The sequence below is a fragment of the Vicia villosa genome, linkage group LG1 (assembly GCF_029867415.1).
Source record: "Vicia villosa cultivar HV-30 ecotype Madison, WI linkage group LG1, Vvil1.0, whole genome shotgun sequence".
Classification (NCBI taxonomy): Eukaryota; Viridiplantae; Streptophyta; class Magnoliopsida; order Fabales; family Fabaceae; genus Vicia; species Vicia villosa.
The window spans coordinates 94577338-94597349 of NC_081180.1; the positions used below are offsets into that span (position 1 = coordinate 94577338).

The window sequence follows — 20012 nt, forward strand, 5'->3', positions numbered from 1 at the left end:
AATCGGATGACAAGTATTGTAACAATCAGAATACAAATTGAAAAAAACTATACAAATTGAATATATAACAATCGGTAAAAATTGAATAAAGCACATTAGTACTTGTGTCAAAAAAAGAAAGTTGTCGAAATTGAGTATATATACTATTACCTTTTTCACTAACGTCTCTTTCTTTTCTTGGTAGGAATATGTTCTACGCGTCTCTTAACAATGCGAACGGTTGAATTGATCCAAATACCCTCATTATGATCATTTCTAGTACAAGATTCATTCTCATTTTTATCGTTTCTTGTACAAGATTCAATGCCAACACCAATATCACCTTGATCTCCAATGTTTTCATCAATTATTTTGTTAGATAAAAGCACTATAGACCATTTCGTTCTTGTCGGATCATTGACATAGAACACTTGTTTAGCTTGAGAGGCTAGAATGAAAGGCTCATCTTTGTACCCCACCCTATTGAGATCCACTTGCACAAATCCTGACTTATCCATTCGTATGTGTCATACCCCAAAATTTTCCCATACCATTTCTCTTGTACAAATTCAAATCAACACACAAAGCTCCAAGACACACTCTCCTAAACAAGGCTCAAAAACTAGGGTTTGGTTTGTTCAAAAGAAAATCAATGAATCAATGGTTCCAAGGCATCCCATATGGCTCAATATATCTCACACTACCTCTATGACAAGTATCAAGTCTCAGCTTAAAGGATTGATCACTCAAATGTTCAGAAAGTCAATAGTCGACTAGGTTGACCTAAAAGTCAACTGTGGTCAAAGTAAAGTCAAAACTCCTGATTTTTTGTCAAGATCCTAATATTGAAGTATCATTCACCATTTGATCAAGAATTGATCATGGTTCATCAAGGAAAGACCAAAAATCAACAAATCAAAAGTTTCTAAATTAAGGGTTTGTATAGGAGAAAGTCAACTGAACTTTGACTAGCCATAATTCTCACATGGAACATCAGAAATTTTCCATCCAAAGCTCATTTTGAAGGAAATTTGATTCTCTACAAATTTGTCTCTCACATGCCAAGTCCAAAAATGCTTCATTTGGGAAATATGGACCAAAACATTATAGGTCCTTTTCAAAAGTCAACAAAAAGTCACTTTTTTCAAAAGGACACACAAGGAGAATGGAAAAAAATTTTGATATGAGACCAAAGACATTGGTTAAAGGACTCTTTAAGGTTTCTAAAAAGTCCTAGAACACATCCACACCTCAAAAATTGAGAGAGATAGGCCTTGTCAAAGTTAGGTTATTTTGGAGGGAAAATGTGAAAGAATTGAAGTATTTTTGCAATTGAGCCCATATTCTTTTTATCCAAACCTTATCCTAAGCCCATCCACGCCCCAAAAACATACCTCTCAATTTTATATTGGGGCTTTCTATTTAAGCCAAAATTAGGTTAAATCGATGCCATAATCATGCTTAGGGATGCTGGACGATTCGTTTGGTGTGGTCGCGCCAAATATTTGGTGTAGTTTTGTGTTCGTTTGATTTTCACAGGTGTAGAAGATAAAGCTTTTTACAGCTACCATGGGAAAAGCGCTGTAAAAAGTCCTAGTCTGAAATTCCAACGAAGAAGACGATGGCGCGTCTTCCTCTGATTGGTTGACCAGCGCGCGCGTTTGGATTTCAAATCCGTCCAGATCCGTTGCTTCGCGCGTATGCTCCTATGGTGCGCTCTCCACATGCCAGCCATTTGATCATCATCATCCTCAATCCAACGCCTCAGATCACGCAGGTGCACCATGATCTGCATACGAGTGTCACACAAGATAAAAAGTTAAGTCTTTTGTAATTTTTTTTTATTTTTAATTACATAGCGTCTTTTTATTTTATATATATATATATATTGTTTTAAATCTTGTTTTATCATAATAAAAATATTATATGTTTTATTTTCAAATCTTTTTTTTATATATAATTAATAATTTATTTATTTTATTTATTAAATTCATGTATACTTATTTTCTTTTATTTATTTAATTAATATTTATTATTACATTTTATTTACTTATTTATATATAATATTTATTTCATTTAAATTATTATATTTATATATTTATTTATTTTCTTATAATTATATTACTTACTTATATTTTCAAAAAATCATATATATTTTATTTTAACTATAAAAAATTCATAAAAAATACCTGTGTGTCTGATTTTATTTTCTCTTCTCGATTTAATTAATTAGGTCGCGAGACCAATAATTAATTAAATAGTTTATGTTATTTTATTCAATTCGTACCCTAATCAGGGTTTACGATGATCATTCCATACACTGAGAATATTTGTTTTTTTGTGCCTCTCTCAGGGTTGCTCTTCCAATACACTCCGACTATGCGCCACGTCAAATTCAAAGCTAAGTTCTAACCTTTCTTATTTAAATATTTTTGCCTGTTATTTTATTTAATTAGGGTTTAATTCTCACTGTCAATGAACTCCTCCTACACTTACTTTGTCTTTTTATTCTTTTGCCAATTCTTTAATGATCAGGGTCAATGCTTAACGCCCAAGGCAAATCTTTACCCATCAACCTGCATTAATCGAAGCTAAGTATTTTTACCCTTTTCTCGTATTTTTACTTTTATTGATTAGGGTTAGTCATGTTTGACTTCTGAACTGATAGTGCACTCACATACATCTTGTTTCTTATTTTTTCCACCTTTTCAGGGTTTGCCAATTGCCAAAGCTTCGAATAGTCGGTAACCCTAAACCTTGATCTTAATTATTACTTGTCCAGACTTATTGCTCTGTTTATCTCGCTGGTTTCATTTTCCCTTCCCCCGCTGGTTTCATATTCCCTTTCCCCATTATTGCTTTCATTGTTAATATTAATTGCTGTGGTTAGTAATTCTAGGGAGTGCAAGCTTGTAATTAACCTAGAATAACTAATTATAAGATAAATATTTGAATCAAATCACGTGATTGTTGCACCCACGCACACTTTTTGGGTAACCTCTTTGTTTCCTGTTGCCTGTTGCCTTGTTGCCTTGTTGCCTTGTGTATTTTTTGCAGAATAGCCCTGTCCCTCGAATACGAGGATACCTCAGCCATGCTGCCTCGATAAATACAAAGGTCATAAGACCCTAATGATGCTGCCTTCGATACACCAATATGACCTCGACCCTCGGAAGTTGCCTACGAAAGGCTGAGGTATCCTCTGGCTGCCTACGAAAGGCTATTCTGGTCCTTCCCTTACACTACCTGCCTCCCTATGGCATGAGACAGTCTTATGGAGAACGACATTGCGACGACTCTTCAACCTCCAGATGAAAGGCTTCCTGCCCTCTTATGGCATGGATAGACCCTTTCACCCTGAAAGGCTAAAAGAATCTTTTTACAAATATTAAGGTAATTGCCCCTAATTGCCTTGCTCTGGCTAAAAAAATTTCATATTATTTCTCATAAACCTTCAAAATGGCTACGCTCATTTATGAGCTAAAGTCCGTATTCACTTCTTCTACATTTCTGAAATCAAAGAGCAAAGCAATTAAGAGCCCATGGATAACCATGGATGCAAAGTGTGCCTTACACCTTCCCTTTGCATAAATTACCCCCCGAACTCAGTTTTCTTTAAAAAGGTTTTTCCTGTTCTTTTAGCCTTTCTGATTAATTTGGATAAAATAAAAGTCGGTGGCGACTCTTGCTTAATCGCGACATTTCGATATAAAAGTCAGTTCACCGTATTACAGTATGCCATTATTATTTTCAACCCACTTGCAACCAAATACAGGGATCTGAAACTTCGTGTAATCAAACACCAAAATGCGCTCGATAACCCCAAAATGTGACAAATTTGCAAATTTCGGATTTAAGTCATTCGCACTTGATATGTGCATTGCTTCAGCTTCCAAGGTAACACCATTATTTTGCATAGTACTTTTATCATCCTGTTCTTTGGTATAAAATGTGTATCCATTAATTGCATATGCGCACTAAGAAAACACAACTATACTTGGACCATATGCTAAACATCTCAACCTTTCTGTTACTGAAGCAGGATCTGAACGATACTTTGAATAAATATATTCCTTAAACCACGGTATGAAACTTCGATTGTGCTCTCGTGCTATCCAATTCTCATTTCTATTCGGATTTAAACCTCGGAGAACACCCTTGTGCATTTCAACATACGGATCAACCTCAATCTCATTGTGGAGAACATACAAATGCACTTGATCCCGTTCGACCATTGATACTGTCACAACTTTATTTCCAATTAGCCTTTTTCCTTCTTTTTTTCAAACAATATGAGATTTGGGGAGTCCAATTGATTGAACATTTGACAGATATTCAGTACAAAACTCAACCGCTTCTTCAACAACGTATCGTTCGGAAATACAACCCTCCGGTCGACTTCTGTTTTTCACGTACCCTTTTAATATTTTCATATAACGTTCAGCAGGGTACATCCATCTCATATAAGCTGGTCCGCACAATTGTGTCTCTTTCACAAGACTAACGACTAGATGAACCATTATGTCAAAAAACGAGGGAGGAAAATACATTTCAAGATCACATAAAGTAACAACTATCTCTTTTTGCAATGTTGGTAAGATCGCGGGATCGATCACCTTAATGCAAATTGACCTGAAGAAAAAACACAGTTTAGTTATTGCGCTTCTTACTTTTTCTGGCAGAATAAAACGTATACCTATTGGTAGAAAATGTTCCAATATAACATGGTAATCATGCGTCTTTAAACTCTTTAACTTGAGGTCTTTCATGGACACAAGTCTTCTAATATCTGATGAGTAGCCTTCTGGAACTTTAACTTCACTGAGGAACTTACACAATGTTTTCTTCTCCTTTCTAGATAGAGTGTAAACAGCAGGTGGCAGATATGTTCGTCTTCCTTTCGTCACGGGTCCCAATTCAGTTCTCATTCCCATGTTTACCATATCATTCCTTATGTTAAGGTCATCCTTAGACTTTCCTTGTAATTTGAGTAACGTACCTATAACACTGTTAAATACATTTTTTTCAATATGTATAACATCGAGAAAATGTCTTACGTACAACGACTTCCAATATGGAAGTTAAAAAAAAATTGACCTCTTCTTCCACTCACCCTTGACAAGTAAATGTGCAAAAGGCTTGCCAAACTGAGTGCTCACATCTTCCACCTTTTAAAAAATTTGATCACCTGTCAAAAAAGGTGAGGCTCTACGTCGTCCGGCCTTTCCATTGAATGTTTTTCTCCACCCACGGTAGTGATGATTAGAATTTAAGAATCTACGATGACCGAGGAAATCCGCAATCCGTTCATAGAAATTTAAGCTCCAAGCATGGCGAGGGATTCCATGGACTCTAATCCATACCACCCGCTCTGAATCTATACCGCTCTCCTACCATGGTTTTATCGTTTTAAACCATCGTTTCCACCACGAACCCTGTTCTAATATCAGTTCATGTATTACTCCTTCGTCCATCTCTTCTAACAAACAAAGATTCGCCCCTTGTGGATGAACCTTGATGGAGAAAAATCCTTCAACTTCAAGATGATTTTGAATGTTATAAGATTCAACCGAGAAAAGAACTTCACCAATATAAGCCTTCTTCCACCGATTCCTAATCTCGTAATCTGAACTGAATGTGAAAGACGTAACTTCCCCCGGAACAACTTCTTTCTTCCCCTACGAAACAATATCCGTAAAGGATTTAGACTCCTTAACGAACCTTGCTACAGGCGGATTGAACAAATTCCTCTGAAAACCTTTCAGTTTCTGGGATGCCTCCATACACCTTTACTTCCATTCCTACTATACCTCGGATGATTAGCATATATCTTCTTGTCGTCGATCATAATGTTTTCGAGTTTCACCGCCAACATTCTTTCATCCTCAACCCCTATAAATCTTGCAAACCCGAACCGTTTTCCAAATTTATTGTTCCTTGGAGATATGACAACCTCCACCACTTCAGCCACACAACCAAAAAGATGGAACAAGTCCACCGCCCTCGACCTCATCGGAAACTCAGAGATGTAGAAAGACGAAACCACCTCCCCCTCCCTCAACTGCATCCTTTCGTATGGAAAAGAATCCCATTTAGAAACTAAATTACGAAAAACCTTCTTATTAGCCCTCTATCAATCCATGGAATCCGAAAAAATCTAATTCTGTTGAGAAAGAAACTAAAGAAAAAGCTAGAGAGAAGGGAGAGTGTTTTTCTCTTTCTCTCTCATCGCAATAGTTTAAAGTGTATATTTCATACTTATCAATAATTGTGATTCCGTGACATTGTAAAAAATCTTTATACTGACATGTCAGTGTATTTCAATTAAATTCATATTATAATATGTTATGTAATTTTTTATTATTATGATTATAGAAATTATTATTATATATTATTGTGTAAAAAAAATACTATTGTTAAGTTCTTTAAGAAATCAAATATGCCTTTATTACCGCAACAAAGAAAAATAATAACCAAAAACAAAAGACTATTCCATCGTGTTTTAATTATATTAATAAAAAGTTAAATAAAATAAACGTTTTTCAAATATATTGGGATGTTTGTTATTAATTCAGAAATATAAGACAAAAAAAAAACTATAAATAACACTAACCGAATTAAAAGGGATGCTACGTTAAATAAGATAAAATTGGAAAGTTTGTTATTTAAAAAAATAAGTTAAACTAAAATCTATTTAAACAAACATTTAACCTTTCATTCAACACCTAAGTGAAAAGTTAGAGTGACTCATTGAGAATCACATTCAGAATAATCAAAGAGGTAAGTTCCTTTTTTAAATGTATCTGGTAACAAATGTACTCAAATAAAGTTTAACCGAAAAATTATACTCTTACAAAATGGTCAATTATTTTCCGTCTAGTTTTTAATGTAATTTGGTGTTGCAGAGAGTTTTTAAATTAGAAAGGGTGATTCAACTTGCAAAATGTCTAGGTAACAAAAACTCTGTTTTTTATAACGTGTTTTTAAGTGATTATGTGTTTTTTTTAATGTAGATTGATTAATTTTTTAACTCTTTATACCAGTATGTTTGAAGGTCTCCTATCCTCGCCTTATAACGAATTAGGTATATATTTTTAATTCATCATTTATTTTCTATTAATTATGAGAAATTGTGAATAACTTATCAAAAATATTTATGCTTTCGTATAGATTACGATTGGGAGTACCGTATGTTTTATGGACGTCCAGTCCCCTACGATGTTCAGATTCAATCTTGTATATCTGATCAAAATTTATCTTGGTAACGAAAACTCTCTTCTCTACATTGTGTGTTTTTAAATGATTATGTATTTTTTTTTTTTGTATATTGATTAATTTTGTAATTCTTTTTGATCAGCATGTTTGAAGGTCCAATTGAGCTCCTACCATCACCTTATAATGAATTAGGTATATAGTGTTTAGTAGTTCATTTTTTCTATTAATTATGCATTATATTTAAATATATGAATTATTTAACAAAAATATGTATGCTTACAGATTATGCTTGGGAGTCCCGTATGATTCATGGATCTTCAATTACTTATGATGTTCAACCTCAACCTAAGTTAAAATTAAAATATTTCAATACAAATGTAGAAGATTGTTCAACTCATCATATCACTAATCAAAATTTGTCTCATGAGGATAGTTTAATAGCACGCAGTCTACCTTCTACGTTATTTGAAGATGAAAATTTGGATGAGATTGAAAGTTTTACAACAGCCTCTGAAACTAGTTTGAATATTGAAGATGATTTGGATGAGATTGAAAGTTTTACAACGGCCTCTGAAACTAGTTTGAATATTGAAGATGATTTGGATGAGATTGAAAGTTTTACAACGGCCTCTGAAACTAGTTTGAATATTGAAGATGATTTGGATGGTGACTCTACTTATGATATGATTAAAAATTTATTAGAATCAATACTCAAAGATGATGATGATGATGATTATGATATATCTATCATGGATGACACTAAAACGGTGAAGGAGCAACATGGAGTTATAGTTTGTGACTCATGTCTTTCTTACTTAGGGTAAGAATTTGATTGCATATTATTTTGTTTGAGTTATGTGCATGTATAATAGAAAATTTTAAGTGGTGTTTTAGATACTAACTTTTTACTCTAAACATTTTAGATTTATGTGATGATGATGGTGATGGAGAAAGGAATATTATCAGAAAGCATTTGAAGATTTTAAAAGACTCTGAAACTACTTTAAGAAACCTCGCATATTCTATTAATAAAAACAAAAAAAATCTTTTAGTTACAGTTGATTTTATTTGTTTTGGATAATATGTTTGAGTAAGACTATATTTTTAAAGTATATTTGTGTTTTGGCTTTTGAATAATTTTGTTTTAGTAGATATACTTTATTTAATTGAAGTGATTATAAAAGAATTGGGTAAAAAAAAGTGGTTGATAAATGTTATAAGCAAATTTAAAAGAATTAATTTTGTTTGAATAAAATATTAAAATTACTTTTAATAGATTACAAATACGGATTTTGTGGATTTCAGTTTAATTATTTAATTTTACTCAACAGAAAAAGTACAGTTGCTTCCATTAAAAAAAAATTAATATCAAATGGAAGATTAAGTTGTGATTTTTCAAAAGCTTAAGGTTTTCTTTGTTTAAAAAATCAGTGCAAGGTAGTTAATACACAGTGCAGAATTGAAATATATTGCCATCATAATTTTGTGAAATTAATTTGATCCTATAACACCAAGTGACATTGCAAACACAAAACAAGAGGCTGATTTTATGTGTTTTAATTGCACTCTTTAAGAATATTTTTAATTAGATTGAGACCTGGCACGGGACATTGATAAATTTTTTTTAAATGATATTGAATTACATATATATTTTAATTTTATTTAGTATAGTAAAAATTGTAATTGAGACAATAAAATAAAGAGAATAAAAAAGAGAGAATAATTTTAAACGAAAAAAATATGTTTGAATTATAAAAGTAATAAGTAAGATGTTGCTATTTTCAATAATTTTGTTTCATATTTCTTTGCTTTTTTCCCAATATTTTTAAAAATGTTAAAACTTCATCATTTTATAAATGCAAAAATTCTAGATTAGAGTGTCTCAGACTCTATGCAACAATTCATCATAGTCAAAATTTTCAATAATTTTGTTTTATATTTCCTTTTCTTTTTTTTTTACTCCAATATTTTTAAAAATATTATATCTTCATCATTTTATGGTTGAGAGACAAATTCACCAAAGATCAAAAGATAAATGGTCGTCTATTTCGATAAGGTTATTCAGGCCATCGTAATAAAATTTTATGATACAAGTTAATGATTTGAGGAATAAAATATAAAATTAAAAGTATATTCTTCAAAAAATAGAGAGATTTATCTTAGATCTTGATTTTAATAGCTAGTGATGATGAGTTAGATAGTATCTGAGTCGTTCGAATGTAACATGTTAGTGTAAATCTTTTAAGGTTATTACTTTATTTTTTGTCTTACTTTATGATCGTACTTGATCAGAAGGATCGTCAAGGTCGGCAACGTGATAAACTTCTGCGAACTGGGGGGTGTGCCTGCAAGGTACTCTGATGTCAAAGTGAGTTATAGAGCAAAGAGAGTAAGAGCAGAAGAGATAGGTTAGAGTGAATAATGAATACCTGACCCTCTAGTGAAAGAGGGTATTTATAGTCCCCGGTGGCCAAGATTTCCTAATTGGGCCAAATCCATTGGAGGCCCACGTGCTACAAAACTGCCAGAACCCCACGTGGTAGGGCCGAATCAGCAGAAGCCTCATATTCTGGATAGATGAAGCGTAGGGTTCGGAGCGAGTTACCCGAATCCCTCGCTAGTGAGTTTGACCACGTATTCCTTCGCACACACGTGGGATTAATGTTCACAACGGCTAGTGCGTGCGCTTACTGGGCATGGAGCAAGATTGGGCATGTTCGGCCACATCTTATGGGTTGGGCCCGTTCAGATCGGCCACAGGTGTTGGGTCTGCTCGGCCCAGACCAGAACATTTTATATGTACATCTATCAACAAAGTTTTTGTTTGTTAATTGTATTGTATTTTCTAAACAAAACTTGTATTATATTGCTTTAAATAATTTATCTATATTGAGTAAATAGATAGAATTAATTTTATCTTTCAAGAATATATTAAAGATGAAATAGATGAAAGAATTGCAAGAAAAATATGTAAACTATCTTTTAAAATTTATAAATTATTTTAATAGATTTGTGTAGTTACCCGGTGTTGAACCAATGACATCTAATAGAGAAATAAATTTATTTGAAAAATAAAGATGATTTTTTAGAGGTGTCACATAGAAACATATTTGATGTCAACAGCTAAAACTTGTAGTTGAAAGTCAACAGATACATGTAGTTGAAGAGAATCAACGGATACATGTAGTTGAAGTCAACAGATACAAGTGTATGTGGAAGAGAGAGCTTCCACATGAGGGGGAGCATTGTGTAAGATTCACACTTGAGAGGGAGTGTTGAGAATCAAGTGTGCTCCCGACTCGATCCTCCCTCGATTGTTGCGCTAACAGATTTAACTTTTGTTAAGCATACAGATTTAAAAAGATCAAGCATCATATGCAAAAGAGTTGAAAATATGAGATGTTAGTAATTTGAGTATTCTTATTTAGATCAATAAATAGACGGTTTGAGAGCATTTGAAACACTTGTATAATCAATTAAATTTTGCAAAACTGTACTAGATTAAAAGCAACAATAGGACTCTTAAACTAAATAGTATGACCAATCTAGAATTTTTTGGTCATGACTAATTTATGGGATTAATGGACTTATAAGGAATCAACTAAATTAAAATTTATCAAAGCATACACCGTCCAAAGAGAAGAGGAGTGTCTCGTTCAATTTCTGGTGGCCCTTCGGGATAATTTTGAGAGTCTTTGTGGAAGTATTCAACATCACACTCCTTTTTTCAATGTTGTTCCAGTTGTTAATGAGTTGTTGGTAGAAGAAATCACAGTGAAGTCTCACTTTAATTTAATTTAAAAATAAAGGAACTTTCTAAATTTCTCCATCTATTTTTGGTGCTTATATTCACAAAGGAAAATCTTAAGGGGGAATTAGAGTTGGTATTTATGATGTGATTTTCGTAAGGAAAAAAGTCATTGGAAGTCACAATGTCTAAAATTGTAAAGAGAAAATAAGAATAAGCTTAATAGCACATCGTCCAATATTGTTGTTGCGGCTTCTACTACCGTTGATTTTGGTTATGGTCATGTATGCTCAAATATCTAATATGGATAGTAGCTTCAAAATATTCTTGTTCTTCACCCACGTGTTATGTTTGCTTCCCATGTTAAAGGTTTTAACTCTTCAAGTATGTCAGGTATATATGACTTTTTATATATCTCATATGACAATAAAATCATTTATGTCTTTAAATCACGCTTCATATATGTTGGTTATGACTACTCACTATGCCAAACAGCAGCTTTTACAGCGCTTTTTTTGGGCTTTTAGAGCGCTTAGCGCTGCCGTAGGTAACGACAACGCCTTTTGGTACACCAAAAGCGCTTTCGTAGCATCCCCTATAGCAGCGCTTTTTCCAGAAAAGCGCTCTCGTAGCATCCCCTATAGCAGCGCTTTTCTAGGAAAAGCGCTTTCGTAGGTTGCGCTTTTTTTATTTTTTTATGTTTTTTTATCTTAGGCATCGCTTTTAATTAGAAAGCACTTTCGCAGGTAGGCCTTTAAGAGCGTTTTTGAAAGTGTTGTCGTTGCTAAATGCAGTATTTTAAAGTGCAACCTATAATGAAGCCTTCCAGTTCGACCTGTAATTTATATTTATTTTCAACCTGTAATATTTTCAACCTGTAATATATTTTCAATTTGTAATATTTTCAACCTATATTTATTTTCGACCTGTACTATTTTCAACCATAGGTTGGACATTATATACCATTATATACCGATATAATACCATTATATACCAATATAATACCATTATAATCCAAAATAAAATATATACACCATTAATATAGTTCAATTCACATGTTTACAACAGATACATATAACTAAATCATCAACAGAATATAAGCCCGAAATTCTCAAAATCCGACGAGCGCACGATCCTGGTCCTGCAAAGTATGAACAGAACAACACGGTCAATTAAACTAACTTTGCTCAAACACAATTAAAGGCTCCAACACAAAGTCATTATCAAAATCCGTCACATAATAATGAGCAAGCAACACAGAACGACCCAATCCCCTCATATAAAATTCTGAACTAATAGTATTTCCTCAATATGAAAACAACACTAAAATTCTATACCACAGCAAAGTTTCAAAACAGACCCCACAACAACATCTATACTTCAAATTTTCCAAGAAAACAAATTGTCATTCAGAAACATCAACAATTTTATTAGCAACAATTTCATGTGATTTGCAACTCAATCCACCAATGTAATTTGTCATCAATCCAGTCTCAAATCAAACTATCAGCATCACTTGATTCATATAACAACGTCATCATCGTCAATTAATATTAAGCAAAATGAACCAACATCCACCAAAGAAACTCAAACACAAAGTCATTATAAAAATCCGTCACACAGTGATGTATTCATAAAACTTTTCACACAATAATGTATTCATACCTATATGAATAGTCGCTGAATATAAAATTGACACAATTCCTCTTTGATTTCCTCCAACTTAAGTTTCGTGTAAGAAGCAGCATAGAAGTCATCAAAGTACTACATAACAAAAACATAATATGAATGATTTAGTTAAATGTAATAAATTATAAGAAATTATCCCAAGTTATAAATCCATACCGTGATTGGAATCTCTAATTGATTCGTTTGAAGGATTTCTTTCAAAAACCTCAAAACAAAGTATCCGCAATCTGTATTGTTTCCCTGTTGCAGACACTTCATAGAAAAACAAATAAGATTTTATAGTTATCTTGTTTTATCAAGTAGCATAACCATTATAAGCAAAATTGTGAAAATTAATGTACCTGCACTTTGATCCAAGTAATGTTGTTTGATTTAGTCCGGGATACCTGTGCGTCTCTTTGACTTCGGAACACTTGTATTGATCTAACAAAAATATAAAAGCATATATTTAGATCAATCTCACAAATAATTAAATATATAAATATACAGGAATATTTAGAACGATCTCACTTACCTATCAATCGTTGACTTCATAGCCGGATAATTGGTCCACTCACCATCTACCGAATTCAGAAAATATACCACTTCTTTTATAGGGTTGATAGCAAGCAACAACCAGTGTGCTCTATAAATTAAAACAAAAGTTTATATTAAAATTTTGCTACTCAAAAGAAACAAATATTAGATGAACCAAGAATGAAAAACTAACCCCACTGGTCGGGTATTATACACCCAAAGATACAGGCTTTCTGTATTGCCGGTGGTCATGAATCTATCGACTAAGCTCTGTCTAACTGAATCCGGTTCCGTAGCAATTGTCTGTCCGCTGCAATGGGAGGAAGACACAAAATGGAATCTGTTTGACAATTCAGTCCCGCACAACACTTTGTCATACAACAACCTTAAATAAAAACATAATAAACATTAGACTATTTTCATTGAAATGTGTAAATAATTTATTCAACTAATTAAATAATATATTCATCGGATTACCGGATGTATGAGTGAACATTACTGACGCCTAATTAGTCATGGGTAAAAATCTCTTTCATGTCATCTAGTGAAACATTTTTGGGGAATTCAATACCAAAGACTGCTTCATCCATACTAATTTCACGGATAGCACCTGTCGTCAAATCTGACATATCAACAAGTGTTCCGAGCGTATGCCGGTATCGAGGCACAAAAGCACCTCTTTTTGCCACGGCCTTCGGAGGACCCTTTTCCTTGGGCGGTACGCTACGAACTTGCTGCGTCACTTGTTGTGACCCTCGAGCAGATACCTAAAAATTATATAACTTAGGTAAATTATAAAATCATGCAGTTTTAGATTCAGATCATATATTAACACTTTAAATATACCTCTTTTAGTGATGCAACAGACTCGTCCTCCTGCAAAATCCCTTTACCCTTAATTGCGGGTTTTGTAGGAGTAGTCTAAAATTATCATGTAAAAAATAGTTAAAGTAACGGTTCAGAATTGACATTCGAAAACTAAATGATTCATAATGGTTTTCAACATACCTCATCACCAATGAAAATGAGCTCCGAGTGCCATGCAATAAATGACCCTATTGCATCTCGCAACAATGTTGTCTGTGAGACCATGTCAGGTACCGGTAGCACCGCATCATGATCTAATACAACATCAACTGATACTTTCAGGTGTCCATCTGGGAGCGGTCTATGGTGAAGTAAATCTCCCAAAGTGTTGTGCACTTTTCCCTTGCCAACTAGGCGATAATTCGGTGACGATAAGTATTGTTGGCAAGATGAAATGCCCTAAACCAATAATAATTATAGAGTCATTATCATTACAGAAATAGAACAATTGTAAGAAAAAAGAATTTATAATTACCTCGGGAAATTTTCTTTGACAGTTGATACTAGCTTTATCACTAGTTTCTTTCATCGATGAAGTATTGCACTTTTCTCTCATATATATCTCTTTATCTCTTTGCAGTTCAGAGACTTGTGCTTGTAATTCCTGTAATTTTTTCAACACTTCTTCATTGGTAGGATTTCTTCTCCTAGAATGCTTATAGAAAGAGGTTGGAGTCACACCATGACCTTTACCCCTCACCCGACCGGGATACTCAGGAACATCTAGTGCTCTACTAAGTACACTCCTATTATCCTGGTCCTCACCGGTGGATACCGATTGCGACATGGTCTCTTGTAATTCATTTACATTTCAAAAATTATTAGTGGAGATAAAAAATCAAATATATATTAATAAACATTTGATTTAATTAAAGACACAGTGTTATACTTACACATTCATCGTAAACTTTTTGAACATTAGGATCAACAGCTCGATTCTTGCCCACACAAGCTTCCTTCCACAACACATGTACTGGAAGTGAGGTTTCCTCACTTTTCGTCTCCTCTAACTATGCATTGACACAAATGATAAAATCGTCAATTACAACACATTTAGACAATTAATAAGAACGTAGCATTTCTATTTACTTACAATTTTTTCTTCTAAGCGTGCATATCCCAAACGCCCTTTTTTGTATGGATACGCGGGTTTTGATGCTCTTTCCCTATTTGTGGCACTCCTTTTCCGGAAAGCTTCATCTCTTTGATTTACAAACTCAACCCAATATTCTTCTTTAATGAAGATCTCATACTTTTTTGGACGTTCCGGAGCCTCTTCAAGAAAGTTTCCTTCTTTATCCTTAAGATAGGTGTTTGTTAAAAAATCTTTCCACCCTCTATATCTTTTTCCGGCCAAACCATGTATGTAGCGTTTACGCTCATCTGGTATGTTAAAAGACCTCTGCGAAAAAACATACGCATAAAGTGTGTTAGTATAAGTAATTTAAACAAATTATCGTCAAGATAATAACAACAACCATATATGATACCTTAAGCTCATCCCAAAGCATATCTTTTTTATCGTCCAACGGTTTGCTTTTCACATTCCATCTAGATACGGAGATTGGAATATGCAAACGAACAAGTGTACCAATGTAGCTTGTCAACTTTGCAGCATTAGTACCAATTGCTTGGTTATCAGAATTCCATTCTAAATTATATATTAATCCTTTGTCCCTATCTCGAATGATTCCCTTGATAATGGTGATGCCTCGTGCAACTTCTGTTGATGATGCATCAGATGGAGGATTTGTATCTGGAGCATCTCTATCTTGTGAGTTTTCTTGTGAGTTTTCTTGATTACTAGCCATTTGACATGTATCAAACAAACTAAAGCATATTAGTACACTATTAATAAGTTAACAATCTATATAAGTCAAATGGAAGTCAAAGTAACTATGTACAAGTAAATCGGAATCGAAATCCGTGAAATCGGAATAAGTGTCATAAAAAGAAAGTTGTCGGAATTGAACGAAATTTACATGGCTATGGTAAAACGTCCTCACGGACTCAAAAATGAAGTCGGTTTTCCGAAATTCAGACCCTAAGCCCGACTTTTGATTATGGACAGAAGCAAAACCGATAAAAAACAGTCCCGAAATGCAAAGATAAGTGCATGAGCAGCTCCGGAATCGTCAAAATAGTATAGTTACATGTAAAGAAGTCGACAAACGGATACATGGTTCAAAAGTTATGTACAAAACAAAAATATGCACCAAAATCGGATGACAAGTATTTTAACAATCGGAATACAAATTGAAAAAAAAACTATACAAATTGAATATATAACAATCGGTACAAACTGAATAAAGCACATTAGTACTTGTGTCAAAAAAAGAAAGTTGTCGGAATTGAATATATATATATATATATATATATATATATATATATATATATATACTATTACCTTTTTCACTAACGTCTCTTTCTTTTCTTGGTAGGAATATGTTCTACGCATCTCTTAACAACGCGGACGGTTGGATTGATCCAAATACCCTCATTATGATCATTTCTAGTACAAGATTCATTCTCATTTTGATAGTTTCTTGAACAAGATTCAATGCCAACACCAATATCACCTTGATCTCCAATGTTTTCATCAATTATTTTGTTAGATAAAAGCATTATAGACCATTTCGTACTTGTCGGATCATTGACATAGAACACTTGTTTAGCTTGAGAGGCTAGAATGAAAGGCTCATCTTTGTACCCCCACCCTATTGAGATCCACTTGCAAAAATCCTGAATTATCCATTCGTATGCCATTATTATTTTCAACCCACTTGCAGCCAAATACAGGAATCTGAAACTTCGCGTAATCAAACACCAAAATGCGCTCGATAACCCCAAAATATGACAAATTTGCAAATTTCGGATTTAAGTCATTCGCACTTGATATGTGCATTGCTTCAGCTACCAAGGTAACACCACTATTTTGCTTAGTACTTTTATCATCCTATTCTTTGGTATAAAATGTGTATCCATTAATTGCGTATGCGCAATAAGAAAACACAACTATACTTGGACCATATGCTAAACATCTCAACCTTTTTGTTACTGAAGCAGGATCTGAACGATACTTTGAATAAATATGTTCCTTAAACCACGGTATGAAACTTCAATTGTGCTCTCGTACTATCCAATTCTTATTTCTATTCGGATTTAAACCTCGGAGAACACCCTTGTGCATTTCAACATACAGCTCAACCTCAATCTCATTGTGGAGAACATACAAATGCACTTGATCCCATTCGACCATTGATACTGTCACAACTTTATTTCCAATTAGCCTTTTTCCTTCTTTTTTTTCGACAATATGAGATTTGGGGAGTCCAATTGATTGAACATTTGACAGATATTCAGTACAAAACTCAACCGCTTCTTCAACAACGTATCATTCGGCAATACAACCCTCCGGTCGACTTCTATTTTTCACGTACCCTTTTAATATTTTCATATAACATTCAGCAGGGTACATCCATCTCATATAAGGTGGTCCGCACAATTGTGTCTCTTTCACAAGATGAACGACTAGATGGACCATTATGTCAAAAAACGAGGGAGGAAAATACATTTCAAGATCACATAAAGTAACAACTATCTCTTTTTGCAATGTTGGGAAGATCGCGGGATCAATCACCTTACTGCAAATTGACCTGAAGAAAAAACACAGTTTAGTTATTGCGCTTCTTACTTTTTCTGGCAGAATAGAACGTATACCTATTGGTAGAAAATGTTCCATTATAACATGGCAATCATGCGTCTTTAAACTCTTTAACTTGAGGTCTTTCATGGACACAAGTTTTCTAATATCTGATGAGTAGCCTTCTGGAACTTTAACTTCACTGAGGAACTTACTGTTTTCTTCTCCTTTCTAGATAGAGTGTAAACAGCAGGTGGCAGATATGTTCGTCTTCCTTTCTTCACGGGTCCCAATTCAGTTCTCATTCCCATGTTTACCATGTCATTCCTTATGTTAAGGTCATCCTTAGACTTTCCTTGTATATTGAGTAACGTACCTATAACACTGTCAAATACATTTTTTTCAATATGCATAACATCGAGGAAATGTCTTACGTACAACGACTTCCAATATGGAAGTTCAAAAAAAATTGACCTCTTCTTCCACTCACCCTTGACAAGCAAATGTGCAAAAGGCTTGCCAAACTGAGTGCTCACATCTTTCACCTTTTCAAAAATTTAATCACCTGTCAAAAAAGGCGGGGCTCTATGTTGCCCGGCCTTTCCATTGAATGCTTTTCTCCACCCATGATAGTGATGATTAGAATTTAAGAATCTACGATGACAGAGAAAATCCGCAATCCGTTCATAGAAATTTAAGCTCCAAGCATGGCAAGGAATTCCATGGACTCTAATCTATACCACCTGCTCTGAATCTATATCGCTCTCCTGCCATGGTTTTATCATTTTGAACCATCGTTTCCACCACGAACCCTGTTCTAATATCAGTTCCTGTATTACTCCTTCGTCCGTCTCTTCTAACAAACAAAGATTCGCCCCTAGTGAATGAACCTTAATGGAGAAAAATCCTTCAACTTCAAGATGATTTTGAATGTTATAAGATTCACCCGAGAAAAGAACTTCACCAATATAAGCCTTCTTCCACCGATTCCTAATTTCGTGATCAGAACTGAATGTGAAAGACGTAACTTCCCCCGGAACAACTTCTTTCGTCCCCTCCGAAACAATATCCGTAAAGGATTTAGACTCCTTAACGAACCTTGCTACAGGCGGATTGAACCAATTCCTCTGAAAACCTTTCAGTTTCTGGGATGCCTCCATACCACCTTTACTTCCATTCCTACTATACCTCAGTTGATTAGCATATATCTTCTTGTCGTCGATCATAATGTTTTCTAGTTTCACCGCAAACATTCTTTCATCCTCAACCCCTATAAATCTTGCAAACCCGAACCGTTTTCCAAAGTTAATGTTCCTTGGAGATATGACAACCTCCACCACTTCAACCACACAACCAAAAAGATGGAACAAGTCCACCGCCCTTGACCTCATCGGAAACTCTGAGATGTAGAAAGACGAAACCACCTCCCCCTCCCTCAACTGCATCCTTTCGTATGGAAAAAAATCCCATTTAGAAACCAAATTACGAAAAACTTTTTTATTAGCCCTCTGCCAATCCATGGAATCCGAAAAAATCTAACTTTGTTGAGAAAGAAACTAAAGAAAAAGCTAGAGAGAAGGAAGAGTGTTTTTCTCTTTCTCTCTAATTGCAATAGTTTAAAGTGTATATTTCATACTTATCAATGATTGTGATTCCGTGACATTGTAAAAAATCTTTATACTGACATGTCAGTGTATTTCAATTAAATTCATATTATATATGTTATGTAATTTTTTATTATTATGATTATAGAAATTATTATTATATATTATTGTGTAAAAAAAATACTATTGTTAAGTTCTTTAAGAAATCAAATATGCCTTTATTACCGCAACAAAGAAAAATAATAACCAAAAACAAAAGACTATTCCAACGTGTTTTAATTATATTAGTAAAAAGTTAAATAAAATAAACTTTTTTTCTAATATATTGGGATATTTGTTATTAATTTAGAAATATAAGACAAAAAAAACTATAAATAAAACTAACCGAATTAAAAGGGATGCTAAGTTAAATGAGATAAAATTGGAAAGTTTGTTTTTTAAAAAAGATAAGTTAAACTAAAATCTATTTAAACAAATATCTAACCTTTCATTCAACACCTAAGTGAAAAGTTACAGTGACTCATTGAGAATCACATTCAGAATAATCAAAGAGGTAAGTTCCTTTTTTAACTTATCTAGGTAACAAAAACTCTATTTTTTATCCCGTCAAAAAAAAAAAAAAAACTCTATTTTTTATAATGTATTTTTAAGTGATTATGTGTTTTTTAAATGTAGATTGATTAATTTTTTAACTCTTTATACCAGTATGTTTGAAGGTCTCCTATCCTCGCTTTATAATGAATTAGGTATA

The 20012-nt window shown here is 33.6% G+C and overlaps 1 protein-coding gene across 1 annotated transcript; it reads right to left on the reverse strand.

Annotated features, from left to right (window-relative positions):
* Positions 1-13656: 13656 nt before the first annotated feature.
* Positions 13657-14566, reverse strand: LOC131649587 (uncharacterized). The gene is made up of 4 exons (XM_058919342.1): positions 14490-14566; positions 14156-14413; positions 13994-14068; positions 13657-13914 (listed from the first exon to the last, which is right to left on the reverse strand). Exons 1-4 carry the CDS (start codon positions 14541-14543, stop codon positions 13657-13659), a joined length of 645 nt encoding a protein of 214 aa, XP_058775325.1. The 5' UTR covers positions 14544-14566.
* Between the last annotated feature and the right edge of the window lie 5446 nt (positions 14567-20012).